This window comes from Colias eurytheme, chromosome 17 (genome assembly GCF_061535395.1).
Source record: "Colias eurytheme isolate Ceu_HAF_F1 chromosome 17, ilColEury1 Martin Lab GWU primary, whole genome shotgun sequence".
NCBI lineage: Eukaryota > Metazoa > Arthropoda > Insecta > Lepidoptera > Pieridae > Colias > Colias eurytheme.
In genome coordinates this window covers 4,826,336-4,844,828 of record NC_142996.1, presented here as the reverse complement: position 1 = coordinate 4,844,828, position 18,493 = coordinate 4,826,336, and the positions used below count along the sequence as shown (strand labels likewise).

At 34.7% G+C, this 18,493-nt stretch overlaps 3 protein-coding genes across 5 annotated transcripts; all 3 read left to right on the top strand.

Annotated features, from left to right (window-relative positions):
- Positions 1-797: 797 nt before the first annotated feature.
- LOC149901191 (cytochrome P450 4C1-like) lies at positions 798-5,510 on the top strand. The gene is made up of 10 exons (XM_090111421.1): positions 798-1,174; positions 1,679-1,771; positions 2,245-2,355; positions 2,888-3,073; positions 3,563-3,759; positions 3,851-3,905; positions 3,995-4,172; positions 4,363-4,514; positions 4,772-4,954; positions 5,144-5,510. Exons 1-10 carry the CDS (start codon positions 1,018-1,020, stop codon positions 5,290-5,292), a joined length of 1,461 nt encoding a protein of 486 aa, XP_089967547.1. The 5' UTR covers positions 798-1,017; the 3' UTR covers positions 5,293-5,510.
- Positions 5,511-6,276: 766 nt separating this feature from the next.
- smo (smoothened, frizzled class receptor) lies at positions 6,277-17,995 on the top strand. 3 transcript variants are annotated; one of them, XM_090111411.1, is made up of 10 exons: positions 6,277-6,418; positions 11,014-11,671; positions 11,777-11,990; positions 12,163-12,283; positions 12,493-12,571; positions 12,685-12,909; positions 13,539-13,740; positions 14,057-14,227; positions 15,227-15,430; positions 16,828-17,995. In XM_090111411.1, the coding sequence occupies exons 2-10, from the start codon at positions 11,014-11,016 to the stop codon at positions 17,234-17,236; spliced, it is 2,283 nt and encodes a 760-aa protein (XP_089967537.1). In that variant the 5' UTR covers positions 6,277-6,418; the 3' UTR covers positions 17,237-17,995. The 3 variants fall into 3 exon arrangements, with proteins under 3 accessions (XP_089967537.1, XP_089967536.1, XP_089967535.1); XM_090111410.1 differs by lacking the exon at positions 6,277-6,418 and adding an exon at positions 9,303-9,474 and having other exon boundaries at positions 16,843-17,995; XM_090111409.1 differs by lacking the exon at positions 6,277-6,418 and adding an exon at positions 9,303-9,474.
- On the top strand, positions 6,280-9,248 carry Wdr33 (WD repeat domain 33). Its single transcript, XM_090111407.1, has 2 exons — positions 6,280-6,418; positions 6,495-9,248. The coding sequence occupies exon 2, from the start codon at positions 6,512-6,514 to the stop codon at positions 9,056-9,058; it is 2,547 nt and encodes an 848-aa protein (XP_089967533.1). The 5' UTR covers positions 6,280-6,418; positions 6,495-6,511; the 3' UTR covers positions 9,059-9,248.
- Positions 17,996-18,493: the final 498 nt, after the last annotated feature.

Here is an 18,493-nt window from a genome sequence, read left to right as displayed (position 1 = left end):
AGTATTTGTTTATTACTCTTCAAAATTATGATACTTAGATGTTATTCGGCCTTTGCACAACACACGCGCAAACACGCAATCGTTTGTACTTAATTTTATATAAATTAAAAACGATTACGAACCATAGTAGGTAATTACTTAATTTTTTTTATTAATTAACCGTCAGTATGTTGTGATTCTCTCTCTCTGCATGCACGCATGGGATAGGAACAAAGGCTGAGGCCAGATGCATCAAGTCCATCTCTCAAAATTCCTTAATTTTTAGGGAGAAAGAACAATATAGATACTCTCATTCTTATATACAAACTATTGTAATTGTATCCAAGCATTATGATTCTATATGCTTAAATAATTATATGCATTTGTTTAATTCCGCTAATTTGATGATCTGCTAACAAATCAATTTGACAAAAGTTTAGCACCTTCGGCCGTCGATTCAATATAATACAGGCACATCAGTGATATTTTATTAAATTTACATACTTACTCATATGCACATATTAGAGGCTATAAATGTCTAAATAATTTAAGTAATGTAACACAGTTTCTTCAGTTAAAATACAAATAAATAATTATTTATGATCTTGTTCTAATAATTTATATCAAAGGTACGTATACAATGTGGGGTATAATACTGGGAGTTATTTAAAAAAACTATAGGAAATAAATCACGTCAATTTATTGGCTTAATTCGTTAGTGATGTCCCAACTAGGTTCTAGGTAAATAAACTTTACATCGAGATGTTTATATAAAACCTTTTGCGTTTTCATGTTTTTTTTAGTAGTGTCGCTGATTTTGTAACGTACCTACATACCTAGGTACTTCAATTTATTCAGCAAAGTACCGTATACTAAAATCAATAATTTGTTTTCAAAAATTTCTATTCACTTTATCCAATATTTTTTATTTATTTTATTTAATTATTTAAGTCAACTATTATACAAAAAAGTTTATAAATTATAATACGTATGGGACGGTTTATCAATTATTGAAAAAGTGAACAAACTAAATCGAAAATGTTTATTATTTTTTTAGTGTGTTTTACATGTGTTATTTATTATTTTAATTTTCGTCGAATGAGACGACCTCTGTATGAGTTTTCCGCAAAGCTACCGGAAGTCGGTAGTTTACCGTTACTCGGCCATACGCATTGGTTTATTGGTGGACCAGAGAGTAAGCATTTACATAAAATTTATTATTGAGATAATCCTTAGGTACTAAACACCTGTTTAATAAAATGGCTTGACACCCTAAATAATAAATATGTAAGTAAATCGAGAAATTCAATAGGCTGAAAAAAATTAGCGATACGACACGTTACATTTTTGAAATTAGCTAGAGGTGAAAAAGGAGACAATAGTCTCCTTGAATAATAATTCATAAAGAATTTTGTAGTATTTTAATAAACATTTATAGGCATAGTTTTTAATTATTATAGAAATAAGATCTTTTCGACTACGGCTTCGCCCGCGTAGTCTACGTAAATTCGGTCCACGTAAATGGAAATGTTTTACCGTGTGAAAAAGTAGCCTATGGCCTATAGCCTATAATATGTCTAGCCTCGTATTCTTTCAGATATAGAAATCGTATTGTGAAATCGCTCACATTCATTATACTTATAAGCAAGAATGTTTTATCAAGTACTTAGTTACAAAACAAAATATGTTTTTCTTTCAGAATTGTTGGGAAATATTCGTCAACTCGCGAGCCTTTTGAATGATTCTCCTCACAATGTAAACAAAGTTTGGGTGGGACCTTCACTCTATATAGGTATGGATTTTAATTTTTGTTATAGAATTAACGCCATAATATACTTTGCAAGTACTTTATTTCCTTATATCTGTAACTTGTATTTTAATACCATATAAAGATGGCTAGCTATGTTTGTATGTGTATTGTGCGTGATGTTTAATCGTTATATTACGACCATACGCACGATCTATGTGCGAAAAACAAATATTTGTTATTTGTTACAAAGACCACTGGTGTATGACGTGAAAATAGTTTCCATCCGCAAGTGATTTATATGAACTTTATGTAATACAAGCTGATCGACCCGGCTCCGCCCGGGATAACTTTTTGACAAATCTATTTGTACACCGAAACACCTTAAACAGAACAGCAGTTTAGTAGTTTTTGTTGTTGAATAGTTTCCGTAGATTTATATATATAGTATAGATATAGTCCATTTATAAGATTAATATAATAATATATTATAGTAATGTAGAGTCTTTTTCTTCTAGTGACTTTCAACCCTGATGATATACAAAAAATATTGGAAAATTGTCTTCAAAAGGACTCTTCATATAAGTTTTTGCAAGATTGGCTTGGAAATGGACTGTTTGTCGCCCCAGGTATGTCAATATCGATGTTGTGATTTTAGCCACGGGACATCAACTGCTGAACGAAAGTCTCCCGGATGGAGAGCTATAGTTAGCTAACTTGCTTAAGGGATTGCTAAGGGAAGGCTTAAGTGATGTTGAAACGAAATTTAACGAATTAACAAACCAACGAGTACGAAATATTTAGTCGCACACTAAGTATATAATTATATAACAAATCCTAAGTGGTGCTTTTGTACGTCCCGAGAAAATTTCTACCTAAAACATTTCTATTCATTTTATGTTAAAGATTAATAGCGCAACTAGACCTGATTGAAAAAAATAAACGAAACTGATTGAAACTGGCCAAACCTGGGAATGTTATATATGTAGTTTCTTAGTAAAGTACCTATATACCACAAAAATGCATAGTTAGGTAGATTCAGGATAGTCTACGATTCGTATCGCTCGTCCTGATAAAATTTAGAGCTAATAATTTTAAATTGTAGTTTAGGTACCAATAATATTTATATCTGTATTTTACCTGTATCTAAATTATTTTTAGTTGACTTATGGAAAGTGCACCGTAAGCTCCTATTGCCAATATTTCACAATCGTATAATAGAAGATTACATCAATGTGTTCGGAGAACAAGGCACTATACTTGTGAAACAAATGAAGGAAAAAGTAAATAAACCTGAGTTTGATGTCTACAAATATGTTACATCATGTATGCTGGATATTGTTTTTGGTAAGGAATTTTTGGTTGTATTTTTTTTTCTCATATTTCATCTGCTGTCACCTATTTATGGTCAAGTCTAGTGAGAAATTATGCTTCTAGTTAACAGGATGTTCGTATAACTATATATTTTATGTAGTAGACGTAAACTTGGTTTCTGCAGAGCCCGTTGCGATCATATGTAGATACTGCTTTGTCATTACCTACTATTTGAAGTACTTATTGCAATATGCAAGGTAAATAATTAATATTAGGTAAGTCAAGTAAAAAGAAAATTTATCATTTGCCTGGTTTCAAGCAACTTGGTTATTATTTTATAATCTTAAGGCTTATTAACAGGAAAATTGTTAACTTATTCTAAAAAATTAGGTAAATCTCCTGGAAACACTTCGCAATTATTTATTTTTATTTTTAGTGGGTAAAGAACGATTTTTTTTATCTTTTCCGCGAATTTTATTTTGTTGAACCAAATCCTTTTTTTTATTCAATAATATTTTACAGAAACGGCAATGGGCGAGAAAATGGACGTGCAGCATAATCCTGACACGCCTTACCTTCGGTCAAGAAACTTAGTCATGTCTATAATAAACATGCGTTTGTTTAAAGCCTGGTTGCAGCCAGATGCACTATTCAATCTGACTTCATATTCCAGTATACAGAAGGAAAATATAGCTCTCACACATAAATTTACAGATGAGGTAAATAAACTAAATCTTATTTTGTACACGTTCAGCTCAGCATCTACTTAGTTATGATAAATCTTTGATTAAATTATTTGATTTGTTACAGGTTGTTAGTAATAAACGAATTGCTTTTGAAGCCCATGGTGAAAATATTACAAAAGGTACGATACTTCATTTGAGTTTTGATTGTGATAACTCGATAGGTAAATGTAATTGCAAATGCCTATTATTTTTCAATTTTTTTTCTAAGAGCGCAGAGATCTTCTGGAACTCTTACTGGAGAGAAATCCAAATTTTACGGATGAACAATTAAGAGAACATATCGATTCAATAACAATAGCGGGAAATGATACTACTGCATTGGTAATAAGCTACACACTTCTACTGCTGGGAAGCCATTATGAAGAACAGAATAAAGTTTATGAGGAGTACGTAAATTTTCATTTTTTTATTATTTATTATGATGTTGATATGCTATTTCAATTTAAAAAGACTTATAGTTAGTAAGGTTCCTAGTTTAATTTCCTTTTTTTTCTTTAAGTTGGCAGGGGCGTTAAATACATAGAGTTTTCATTTGCGATTTTAAATAAGGTTAATAATAATTAATAAATCTTTTAGGCTTAAAGATATTTTCGGAGATTCAATAAGGGCACCAACCAAAGAAGATTTAAGTAAAATGGAATATTTGGAACGAGTTATCAAGGAGACGATGCGGCTCTACACCGTTGTCCCAATTATAGCAAGGAAGACGCAAAAAGAACTTAAACTTTGTAAGTATCAGGCAAAAACACATTGTAAACTTGCGGAATGCTTCTATCTGCATTAAGAAATATTAAATACCAATTTATCATAATATTCTTTTTTAAATTTGTTTTGAATGTAAAATTTAATTTAATGTAACTCTATAATACTTTGAAACTTGTATAATTTTTTTTCAAATGTGCTTTAATTTTTTCTTCGATTCAAAGTCAAGTGTGTGGATATATTATTTTATTTGTATAGAAGTAAATAAATATGTTTCTTTCAGCTACCTGTACCGTACCAGCGGGTGTAGGATGCGCTATCCTGCCCTTCGTATTACATCGGTCGGAGAAAATTTGGGGCTCCGATGCAGATTGCTTTAATCCTGATAGATTTCTACCAGAAAATAGCGCTCACCGACACCCATGTTCGTACTTACCTTTCAGCTATGGCATAAGAAATTGTATTGGTGAGTTAATCTATAGCTGAGTTTAGATTTTAGCTCAATAATAGTCAACTAGGCTTTTCCGGATGTCTATATATTTTAGAGTTTATTTTAGAGATCGATTCCCTTTTTTTCTTGTCCCATAACAATTTTATGTACCAATTACTTACCACACATAAAAATTTCTGTAAAAATAACTTATCGTTTTTTCAGGTCGACATTTCGGCATGTTGGCGATGAAGAGCATCATAGCAAATGTACTAAGATCTTACAAAGTGTCGTCTCAAGAATGCGGACGCCTAAAGATTGAAATACTGCTTATGCCGGTTTCAGGCCACCTTATTACTTTAGAAAAACGATAGGAATATAAAATATAATTAAATTGATTTGTTGCATTTATTGTGTGTAATTTAATTTTTTTATATGCCCAATTGCCCAGCCTCCTCATCTTTTACATAAGATAAATTTAATAATAAGATAAGTGGCAGCACACAGCACATTCATAGAATTTATTATGAAATCATAATCAGCGATTTATTTCTAAATTTCACTGGTTAACTGGATTGTGGAAAATGTTTATGTAGTGTACAAGTACTTACGTATGTAAAATAAAAAAAAAAACAGTTATGAATAAAAGATACCCATAGGATTGAAATGTGTTTTATTCAGTTTTATTTCATACCTTGCACACAAAAAAAGACGTGTGGCACTCGGGGACTGCCGCGGTAAAGCTATTGCATGCTATGCCTTCAAGCCACACCTCCGCGTCCGTCGGAGTGGGGAGCGTGAGGTTTTTTCGTTACGGAATTTCTGGATTCGGTCCCCGGCGCTAATCCAAAGTCCAAAAACAAACAGGGTGTGTATGGATGTATATAAAATATATATATTGTCTCTATAATTTATGTAGAAAAAAAGATACAAAATGTATCATGACTCATGAGTCATCGCTTACGTACATATGGGATTCGCTTAGATTTTAGAAGTCTAAATTCAATTTTTTTACCGCTACATAATTCGTGAAATGGTGCATAGTTAAACAAAATTCATGGTCACCCTATCCCTAACTACCATTCTTATCCTACAAAATTTAAGTACTAAGTAGTTAATAGTACTAGTACTGGTTAATAGTATTTTTAAAAGATTTTTACCGTGAATATTAAGGTGAATATACATGAATGGTTATAATCTATGGTTAGTATGTTATTTCCTTATGTACCTATATTTTATCTATGTTTATTTACTCTGTATTCTGTAATCTATGCAACAAAACATGGCTGGTGTGATTTGTTGGACGTTTGGATTTCGGTAGCATAAAGCATTCCGTTTTTTTATTTTGTTTAGGTTAAAGCGTGAATTTATTTCGTATATCCAATTCATGTGGTATTTTATCCTGCCTTAATGTAAGAAATAGAAGAGAAGTATAAAGTGAAGTGACGTCTCGAAGCTGTTGTGTATATTATAATGTTACGCGTTGCTTTTTGATATAAGGTAAGATTTTGTTTACTGAATTTCAAACATTTTGTATGAAATAACTAACATGTAACCAGGAAATTTCTCTAATTAGGTATCGAAGCTATAAACATGGATTTTGGACACCCGCCGCCGAATATGGCGATGCCTCCGCCCGGCATGGGAAACATGGGACCGCCCATGGGTCCACCGGGCCGTAACAATATTCGCCATAATTTTAGACCGTTCCACTATCAGATGAGATTTCCCCCTCAAGGTCCTTTGAACATGTCACAAGATGATTTCGATGGTAAACGTTTAAGAAAGTCAGTCATGCGTAAAACTGTAGATTATAACTCTTCTATTATTAAGGCCCTCGAAAGTCGCGTTTGGCAAAGAGATTGGAGGGACAGACATGCGTTACAGCCCGATGCTATGTACACACCTGATCTCTTACCCCCACCATCTTATCCAGATAATCCTATTAATGCAGTTACAACCCGTTTTGTTAAAACAGCAACAAATAAAATGAGATGTCCAATTTTTGCAGTAGCTTGGACACCTGAAGGTCGTAGATTAATAACTGGGGCTTCATCCGGAGAGTTTACTCTCTGGAACGGTTTGACATTCAATTTTGAAACAATATTACAAGCTCATGATTCACCTGTTAGGTCAATGGTATGGTCACATGGGGAAGGCTGGATGGTAACTGGTGACCACTCTGGTTTTATTAAATACTGGCAAAGCAACATGAACAATGTAAAGATGTATCAAGCACATAAAGAAGCAGTTAGAGGTATTAGTTTCAGTCCCAGTGATTCCAAAATTGTAACATGTTCAGATGATGGTACATTACGTATATTTGACTTTTACCGGTGTCAAGAAGAAAGAATTCTGCGTGGACACGGAGCTGATGTGAAATGTGTTCAATGGCACCCAACAAAAGCATTAATTGTATCTGGTAGCAAAGATAACCAACAGCCTATAAAACTGTGGGATCCCAAGTCTGGGACAGCACTCTGTACACTTCATGCTCATAAGTCAACTGTGATGGATTTAAAATGGAATGAAAATGGTAATTGGTTGATCACTGCCTCAAGAGATCATTTACTGAAACTATTTGATATAAGAAAGCTTGGAACAGAATTACAAATATTTAGGGGACATAAAAAAGAAGCTTCAAGTGTTGTTTGGCACCCTACACATGAAGGATTGTTCTGTTCCGGAGGCTCTGATGGTGCTATTCTGTTTTGGAATGTTGGCACTGATAAAGAAGTAGGCTGTATTGAAGGAGCCCATGAATCAATAGTGTGGACAATGGCATGGCATCCCTTAGGTCACATTTTATGTTCTGGATCCAATGATCATACATGTAAATTCTGGACTCGTAACCGACCAGGAGATCAAATGAGGGATAAGTATAACTTGAATACATTACCACCTGGAGTACAAGATGACAACGAATTGGATGAACCGGGAGCAATTCCTGGAATGGGACCTGAAGATAAAGTGGAAATATTTTCAACTGATACTGACAAAGTCATTCCTGGTTTGGATTTAGACACTACCTTGATCCCCATGGATTTTGAAAAGAAGGTGAAAAAGGTTCCTTACAGTAAGCCTATACCAAGAAATTTCCAAGCACAGTGGAATCACGGACCAACAATAGATGATGCAGCTACAGAGGCTTTAACCCAAGCACTTGTAGAGTCTGTCCCGGGTGCTGTACCCCTTCAACAAATTCAACCAACGGCAATTTTTATATATGGCAAACTTATTCCCGTAGAACCTGGATCAAAACTAGAAAAAGCTATTTCAGATGGGCCAGTAGCTTTAAAAAAGTATATTGCTACTGGGGAATTAGAAGATCTGCAAGATATGATGCCGCACTTAGAAGATGATGCAGATGAAGAGAATTTCACTCCATTCGAGTATCCCACAAATGATAATGAAACTGAATCAACAGAAGAAGAAAATAAGGAAAAAGAAGATTATGAAGAAGATCAGTATTATGACAATGATATGGACACTAGTGATCAAAATAGTCAAGAAAATTATAACAATTATGAAAATGGTCCTGACAGAAATAATATGCCAATGACCAACATGCCACCTATGATGGGACCCCCAATGAATATGGGAATGAGACCGCCTATGGCCCCTCCAATGCACCTTGGACCAATGCATATGCCTCCACCACACATGGGCAATATGCCTCCCATGCATCCCATGGGCAACATGCCTCCTATGGGAAATATGCCACCTATGGGTAATATGCCTCCTCGTCCACCATTCCCAGATAATGGATATAATAAAGGTCAATTTGATTCAAGCTATGATAGTAATCAGTCATACAACCAAGAGAATGATGATTACAATGATGAAGATCAGAGTTATGATGAGGAAAATTATAATGAGGATGGTGATAATGATGAGAGTTATAGGCAAAATCAGAGGTGGAGTGGTGGTTTTAGAGGTAGAATCCAAGACCAAGGGAGGGGACGCGGTAGAGGCCAAGATAGAGGGAGAGGGCAAGACAGAGGAAGGGGGAGAGGTATTAATGGATTTGGTGCGAGAGGGATGCGCGGCAGGGGCATGGGACAACGTGGCTCAAATTGGGGACGAAGAGGTGGTGGGGCTAATCGATCCTTTAGAAGGGGTGGGAAACAACCCAATTAGTTATCACTCTTAAATTGTCATCTCAAATGCATGCTTCAAAGACTTTAATTTTGTTATTGAACTTGAGTGTAAGTGCGAATAAATAGTGATGAAGAATGGATAAAAAGGTTGTATATAATTTTTACAGCTTGTATTACTATTTCGAATACATTAGAAACATAATAAACTTCTATTATGTCATCAAAAAAAAAATCTTTAAATTTATCCACAGGGTTACCTTTTATTTTGGAACATGGTGAGTTCATCAGTTCTTTTTGTGATTTATTTTAATTTTGGTTTTTGACTGACATTTATAATTTTTTTACAAGCAGGTAATACAATTTTGGATGTGGCCCTACAAGTTCTATGCTTCAAACTGAAGACTGGCGAAGCTTCAATCATCAGGAATGACCAGAAGAAATTTCATCATGTTTATAGTAAGACCTAAGAATTTTTTGATTATGTCAATAAAGATAATAAACAATAAAAGTACCCCATTCCACAAATTATAAGAATAATAAAGTATGAAAGAATATGCAATAAAGAAACAATAAATGAAAATAAATTATACAAAGAAACAATCAAGAGCATCCTTTGTCCTCCTCACCAGAAATAGTCAGTGTAACATAGTATTTTATTCTGAATCAGTTATGTATTTACTTTATTGTATGTGTGATTTATAATAGGGCTATAATAAAACGAGTGACTAAAAAATAGCTGAGCGACTGATTATGGGATACTGTTTTAATGACTTGAGCGGTGTGAATGCGGTATGCGCTTGTGCGGTAAGCGACAAATAAACTAAACAAGCGGCAAATACTGGGTAATAATAAAATATTGATTGAGCGTACTGCACGTGGGTTGTGATTAATCCATTTGAGATAATAAAATTCTAAGTGTGCGACTAAATTACTAGTTGAGCGACTAAAATTACAGAGAGGGTAAATTAAGAACACATTTCATTGGCTCAGTGTTTCTTTAAATAGTTATTTTATAAAATTAAAAAAAAAATCTGAGTTTGAGATATTTTTTTTTAGTTTTAGTTGCACATTATGGTATTTTTCAAAGTGATTTTTCTATTCGAATCAACTCATTTAAGATAAAATGCCGCTCAGTATAAATAAATCATGTGTCAAATAATGAAGAAAATGCAGGATGTAACATTGTCATTCAAACAAATATGAGGTCGCTCAAATATTATGCTCATTTTGAGTAACTCAAAATAATGTAAGTTAGTCGCTGTTCTATTGATATTACGTGGCTTACAGTCAGTCGCTCACTTAGTAATTCTGTAACCCCAATTATTATTTTTTGTCAGCTAAAACTTTAATTTACAGTCACTCGTTTAAATACTACCCTATATATTATTGGTGTGCTGTATGCACAATGCAAACTGCATCATATACTATAATTTATATGTGCTTTTACTGCGATAAATATGTAAGTAATTATATTTTGGTTGGGTAATTATTAAGTAATTATAAAAACTTTGTTTTCATTAAAAAAAACATCCTCAAAAAAAATATTGCAATTTTATAGCATATGCCATTTTATTATCATCAAATTAAAAGATACGAAAGATTTGTCACTTGTTCATGAAAAAAAATATACGGATGTTGATAACCAAAACTTTCACACATATATACATATGTGACATCATCTACATGTGTGATAATTTTTATGGATCTGTAGTCCATTTACTGACTGTATTTCCCCACCCTAACCTTTCCGCTCTTGAATTGTTTCAAAAAAAGATTTTTTATTAATATACCCACATAGTAATCTTAAGAAATTGATGAAAAATGTAGAAATAAATTGATAAAATTTCAAAGGGTTTCATTTATTGCCCTCTCCCATGTGAATAAAGAAACATTGAGAAATGAAATGTAGTTTTAATTTACATTTTTTATTATTTTTTGTTTTTACCCCTATTGTTTTTCTAGGCAGCGACACTAAAGACTTCTCCGTTGTTTCAGATGGAAGCGGTGAAATGGCTTGCCTGCTTTATAACTATATCAACATGTGCGGCAAGTCAATACGACAGCGGGAGCGACAAAAATGGTTTAGCAGACTTAATGGAAAACAGCACAGTGCGTCTAGAACCTATTGAAGGCACACCAAATTATAGACTTATTAAACCAGAGAAAGGCACACAATGGTTTCCAGAGAGGGAAATCAAACTAGACAGTTGTGTGCGAAAATCGCGATGTGAACCGCTAAACAGAACAACTTGTTTGGGTGTAAAACTGCCATATAATAAAACGAGCATCCGCCTAACATTTTATGACACACAGTACAAAATACAAAACCAGCTAGAACTGTATAGAGAACTTATAAATGTACCAAAGTGCTGGGCCGTTATACAACCATTGTTGTGTGCAACCTTTATGCCAAATTGTGAGAAAATTAACGGTCACGACATGGTTTACTTGCCTTCTTATGAAATGTGCAAGATCACTATGGAACCATGCGCAATATTATACAATACGTCATATTTTCCGTCCTTTTTAAAATGCAACGCTACGTTATTTCCGCCAAGATGTGATAATGCAGCTAGAGAAATGAAGTTTAACACAACTGGCAAATGCCTCGCGCCACTTATACATACGGACAAACACATGCATTTTTATGAAGGTATGTTTATGAACTGCAGAATTTGGTTTGAATAAAATACTGCTTTTGCAATGAATATGAAGGATACTATCCTTTCTTCAGTGATAAATATGTCTTTCATTGCAGGTATATCAGGATGTGGTTTGCCGTGCAGGGATCCCCTGTACACGGAAGACGAACACCAACAAATACACCGGCTGGTAGCGTGGGGTGCGTCTGTATGTCTCGCCCTGAACCTGCTGACCGTCGCCACTTTCCTCATAGATTGGCGTAGTGCTAATAAATATCCTGCCCTGGTCATATTTTACATCAACGTGTGTTTCGCTGTTGCGTCCATGGGGTAAATATATTGTAACTTGGAACTTGTGAATGCAAAATTTCCAAATAAATTGCATTCAGTTTTAATTATGGTCAACTATTTATATTTTTGTCTAATATAAAGTTTCTACCTACTTAAAGGAATACAATTATCATGTCAAAATTAATTTCATGTCTAATAAAAAATATTCTAGGTGGTTGGTGCAATTCGGCGTTGGATCCCGTGACGACATAGTTTGCTCAAAAGATGGCACGCGGCGTCAAGGAGAGCCGTCAGCTGAGGAGAATCTATCTTGCGTCATGGTTTTCGTATTGGTAAGAACTTCTAATTATTGTCTGATATGGAATATTTATTTTTGTTCCATTGTTTTTATATTCACCAATTTTAACTCAGAACACATTGATCATAAATATTGCATTTTTATTAAAAAATTAAAACATAAACTGTAAACAATAGAAAGTCACATACTAATTTTTGTATTATTTAATTTTATTGCTTCAAAACATATTGTTTCTTGTTTCAGGTATATTATTTCATGATGGCAGCTTGTGTGTGGTTCGTGATATTTACTTATGCGTGGCATATGAGCTTTCGTGCATTAGGTAAATATATTTTATCCTAAAAGCTCTGAAACTGTTTCCGCATTATTCTTTAAAACATTTCATACTGATTTAGTTAATAAAAAAAAACATAACAATTTCATTTCTAATTTCAGGCAAAATCCAAGACAGAATAGACAAAAAAGCGGCATATTTCCACCTAGTGGCTTGGTCTTTACCGCTCATTCTAACCATCACTACCATGGCATTCGGTGAAGTAGATGGTAGCAGTATAACCGGTGTATGTTTTGTCGGTTACGTGAACCATCCAATGCGGGCTGCGTTGCTGTTGGTGCCTCTGTCCGTGGTTTTGGTGTTGGGAGGATACTTTCTCCTTAGAGGTGTGTTTTAAGTGAATAACTTTCACCAATGAACAAATTTTCCCATATTATAACTTTAAATATTTTTTTAAAAGTGTAACGATTTTTAAATTATAAATGAATAATAGTTTTGCGTGAATTACAAAATATTTAAAGTCGATATATATTTTGGAACAAAGTTTCTTATCGCGCGTTTAAAGTTGTAACACAATTTTTCTTTAATTGTAAGCTGTGCAGTATGCTCGTGTTTCTCTGCTTGTCTCTCTCATAGAAAGGCACTTCGTTCCATCTGGGTGTCCCTTGACACCTCTCAAGTTTTTGTGGTCAACCATACTCCTTATTACGTAAAACTTCAATGGTCTGTGAGATTAACAAAAGAGATCATAATTATTATCTAAATTGCCTGTGATAGACAATATCGTTAATTTTTTAAGTAAAAACTTCTTTAGCGGCGTTGAGCACTTTTTCTGTAATGGGTATAAAATCTTAAACTCGCGTCAGGACACGTGACCTGATCGAAAAAGCGTAAGACGAATACCATTCCAAAATATCAAACATGCTGAACGTTAATAATCAAGTTTTCACTTCTACCGGCACTCCCGGAGTGTAACCCGTCTTTTTTTAACTTTAAATACTATCGAAAATTTCAGGTGTAATCTCACTAATAGCGGTGCGCGTATCCAGCAGGGACGTGATATCGCCGCGCGCCGCGAACAAGATCCGGCAGACGATAACACGGTGTTCGCTCACGGCCACTCTTGTGGCGGTCTTCATTTGCGTCACTTTCGCCTGTCATGTGTACGAGTTTAGGAATGCGGACTCGTGGAAGGAGTCGTTCAAGAATAATATTATGTGAGTATGTTGCACTTTAAGATTTTGATAGCGAAGTGTCTTGAGTGGTTTTAGTTTTCGGTTTGAATGTAAAAAACTAAGTAATATTTAGAATGCCGAATTGATAATTCAAGTAGGATTACGATTTGACTAATATCTGTTTATAATTTATACCCTATAGGTGGTAGAATTTATAATGGTTTAAGTGTAATTCATCCTTTTGAAAAAAGTAACATATCCAGAAGTTTCAGTTTTACAATTTTTTTTAATGTTATAAGAAATGGATGCAACATTTTCACAACAACATTAACATATAATAATGTTATATTGTATTCAGCTGTCGTCTGGAAGCGCTAAAGGAGCCCGAGCGCGAGTGTTGGAACGGAGCCCGTCCATCAGTATCAGTACTACAATTAAGACTGTTATGTTGCTTCGCTGCCGGCGCACTGATGGCCTCCTGGACCTGGACACCGGCTGCTGCTGCTGCCTGGAGACGGTATATGGCCAAGTGAGTTGTTTCAGATTATATTAAGGTGTGAAAACTTTTAGTAAATAAAAAATCGGGTTGTCAAAAGAAAAGAAATGTTTGACTGACCAAAAGTTCATTTTTGACATGTTTTCTATACTTTTATTACTATTATGGTACTTATAAAAGGAAAGAAATGTTTGGTCGACCAAAAGTTCATTTTTGACATGTTTTCTATACTTATATTACTATTATGGTACCTACTGCTTTATCTTATACACAATAAATGCGAATTACAATTTTCATGTTTGTCATGTGCGATATATATGCTTTGTACTATATTTACTTAAAAAAAATTCCACTAATAATGTGCATCAAACATCAATATATGACGACTTATTGAGTCGTCTATCTGTAGCGACACGTTGCTCTGAATCGTGCAAGCGACATATTTTCGCAACAGAGCATGTAATATACAACTTTCCGACATCACCTGCTGAGGCCTTATTAGCCAGCCAGTCGAGAAGACTGGTTGACGATCCTCCCTTTATCAATGGAGGAATTTCACCTTCAATTGTCCACATATTTATTGATTTATTTAAAGACACACCTACAGTAGCTCAATTTGTAGCACGTTATATGAATTTGTACATAAAATCTTATTCTAAACTAGCTGCGCTCCGCGGTTTCACCCCCGTGGCTCCGCTTGATGGTATATAGCTTATCCTTAAAACACCGAAGGAATTATTCAAAATGGACCAGTAGTTTTTGAGATTAGCGCGTTCAAATAAACAAACAAACTCTTCAGTTTTATAATATTAGGCCATTCTCCCATTACGATACGCACAGGCGATTTGTATGTAGGCTCGCACACTATGCAACCGGTACCTACATCGAAATGTATGTGAGATATTCCACGACGACTAGTCTTCGAGACTTGCAGGATACTTAAATCGCCTGTGCGTATCGTAATGGGAGAATGGCCTTAGTATAGATTGGCTATTCACTCTCAAACGTCACTAACATCCCACACTCGCACAGAAAGTGCGGTTGCTCCGTAGAAGCGGAGATGACCCGCCGCGCCCGCAAGCACGAGCTGATCGCGCGCGCGTACCGGCGCCGCAACGAGTTCATGGCGCGCGGCCGCCTGTCCATCTCGCTGGGCGGCTCGCGGCAGGACCCCGTGGGGCTCTGCCTCGACCACACCTCGCCCATCGACTGCCCGGACGACGCTAAGCACGAGAGGTGAAACGATTCTTCATAGTTAAATAAAATAAATAAATATTTCAGGACAATTTTCACACACGACACGATCTGATCCCATAATAAGCTTTCGCTTGTGTTATGGAAACCAGATGGCAGATAAACATGCCTATATAATTTTAAATAAATACTTATATAGATAATTAACACCCAGACACAGAGCAAACATCTATGTTCATCACACAAATATTTGCCCCGGGTGGGAATCGAACCCAAGACCTCTGGCTTGGAAGGCAGGGCCACTACCATACAAGACAACTAGTCAGTCAGTTATAGTAATCTAAATAATATCTATGTATCTATATTTAACACCAGCTTCTGGTGTTTCGCCTGCGTAGTGAAGAAAATACCGCATAGTTCTCGTTCCCGTGGCATTTTCGGAATGATACCTATCTTATGACCTTTCGCAGGTATCATAATACATATTATCTATGTAACAATTTTCTATTTATCTATATTTAACACTAGGTTCCTGGTCTGCTCGTAGTCAAAGAAAATACCGCATATTTCCTGATCCCGTGGCATTTCCGGGATAAAATCTTATATCTTATGACACGTCTCAGGGCACAAACTATCTTTATTCCAAATTTCTTCCAAATCGGTTCAGTGGTTCAGGCGTTACTTTTACATTTAAAATATTAGTTAGGATTATGGAGAAGATGCGCTCGACCAAGAGCTAATCCCGCGTGCGTAGACACCGCATCGGGTTCTTGCTAAATAATAGAGGTGTAACAATAATTTTAATGATTAGTTATTATATGTATATTTAATATTATGGAGATGACGCCCGCGCTCGCAAACAACAACTAATCGCACGCGTGTCTTAGCGGCGGAGCAATGAGTTTATTCTAAACATGAAAGGTAAACAGACTTGAGACTAACAATATGTTAGTCTGTTTATATTATTTTATATTATTTATAGTTTATATTATATACGCTTAGGGCTGATTTCATAACGACCTGTATGTTGATGTGCCGAATAATTAGTGAAAAAGTATGACAAAAGCGAAAAATACTAATATGTACTATTAATTATTTAATGAAATGATAATAAGAAAATTGTTAATTAGAACACTGCTCTGATACGCACAATTTGTCACGCATATATTGTTATGAATACATTGTGAAGCAATAAAAATATCTCTTTATAATAAGCACTTATAATTTTATGTCACATTATGTACCATAAATGGAATACAATGCGTGTAAGAATCACATTATAAAATTGAATATGTTAAGCGCGCTTCAATTTGATGAAAGCGATTTAATATGATTAATAAATGCCCATTACTTTTATGAATTTTAGATCCAACAAGAAAATAGTCGAATAATTGAAAAACTTTGAATGAAAGTTAAATATATTTTAATAGTTACAATAGTTTGAATTGTTTCAGTGGGGAGCTGTCGTCGTCGTGGGCGGCGAATCTGCCGAGGTTCGTGCGAAGACGCGACGCGTTAGTACTACCGGCGCACACGCATCACTCGCTCAGTTCCACGCCCGACCGCAGAAACTCTCAAGACTCACAAATCAGCATAAGCCTCCGCCATGTATCCGTCGAATCTCGTAGAAACTCCTTGGATAGCCAATTGTCTGTAAAAATCGCAGAAATGAAGACGAAAGTGGGCCGCCGTAGAACTAAACACGGCAAAACAAAACGTAAGACGCGCGCCAGTGCACGCAAAGAGAGCACGCCGTCGATAGAAAGCCAAATAAGTCGTTATTGGTTGCAAGCGGTCGCGGGCAATAATGACCCCTCACGGGAGGAAGTAAAGTTCAGTTTTGATTGATTGTGATATTGTGACTAAGTACAAAGCTATATTATATGACTTGTATCTCGTTTTATACTAGTTTATCAAGAAGTTTTATACATATTTTTTGGTGGTATTTGAATCTCGACAAACACTACAAGAACGATTGTATCTGTTACCAAATACATATCTTATTGATAGTTTATATGTTTAACACTCGAACTATTCATGCATATTTTTTATAGAATCGTCCATACTCATTTCTATCATATTTTAAGATCAGATTTATATTTTAAAGACTGACTTTGAATCTCTAGTTTAAAAATTTCCTACTTATATTGGACAATAAAATATCCATGACAGAAAGAAACATATTTTGTAAATATAAAATGTGCCATAAGCGGCAGTATGTGTAAGTCTGTACAGTGACTGATTAATTAATTGTTCGTTGCGTATTTTAAGCCTAAGTGTAATTATTTGGAGCATTGAGATTGAATATTTTTGTAGCTGACATTTTATACGGCATTTATTGGAATTTACAAAAATAGTGAAAACCGGTTGTGATACATGTTTGTATAAATTTCATAGTGACGCTAATAAAAGCCAATGATCTTGATGTGCTGGCTAACCAGATATGCAAGTTACTATTTATATTTGTATTTCGCGGCATTAAACGATTTCGTTTAATATTTTATATTATTATTAATTAATGTATTATAAGTCTGTGCTAGCTTTAACTTTTACATACATATTGTTTTATTACCAATTAAGTTACTTTGTACAATAAATATTTACTGCGAACAATATAGAGTTTTTTTTTTCACCTGATTCCTTTTTGATTTTGTATGATGAATAAATATACGCAACTACTTTTAAAAGCACCGAGGTGGCCACCACAGGCCAAAAACATCGTCTCATGCTTAGTAAAATACCCTACCTAAAATATGACGCCGTAAGAATTTTAAAATTGTCGAATAATTATTGTGATCCGTAAGTAACATCGGCTTGCAATTCAACGCATTATATCTCGACAAACTTATCAATTGAATTAAATTGGGAAACTCAAAATATAACTTTATTCAATGAATACCTATAGATTTTTGAAAAAAGGGGGACCGTTCTTAATATGTCATTACCTACTCACAGTAACTGGGGTAAATAAATAATAATAATAAAATTCATTATTGACACACAGGTCAAAATAATGAATCCTTCGGCTCCCGAACTAGTTTAAAACTGTGTCTGAGAAGCCAGAGGCTTCTCCCAATATTGATCATAATATTATGTCTATAAACT

What these genes read in the sequence shown, in the direction of transcription:
- LOC149901191 (XM_090111421.1), top strand. Translation starts at nt 1,018, where the DNA reads ATGTTTATTATTTTTTTAGTGTGTTTTACATGTGTTATTTATTATTTT. An exon ending in GTTTATTGGTGGACCAGAGA is followed by an intron (nt 1,175 to 1,678) that starts GTAAGCATTTAC and finishes TTTTTCTTTCAG; the next exon opens with AATTGTTGGGAAATATTCGT. An exon ending in CACATAAATTTACAGATGAG is followed by an intron (nt 3,760 to 3,850) that starts GTAAATAAACTA and finishes GATTTGTTACAG; the next exon opens with GTTGTTAGTAATAAACGAAT.
- Wdr33 (XM_090111407.1), top strand. Translation starts at nt 6,512, where the DNA reads ATGGATTTTGGACACCCGCCGCCGAATATGGCGATGCCTCCGCCCGGC.
- smo (XM_090111409.1), top strand. Translation starts at nt 9,445, where the DNA reads ATGACCAGAAGAAATTTCATCATGTTTATA. An exon ending in AGGATACTTTCTCCTTAGAG is followed by an intron (nt 12,910 to 13,538) that starts GTGTGTTTTAAG and finishes CGAAAATTTCAG; the next exon opens with GTGTAATCTCACTAATAGCG. An exon ending in GACGACGCTAAGCACGAGAG is followed by an intron (nt 15,431 to 16,827) that starts GTGAAACGATTC and finishes TAGTTACAATAG; the next exon opens with TTTGAATTGTTTCAGTGGGG.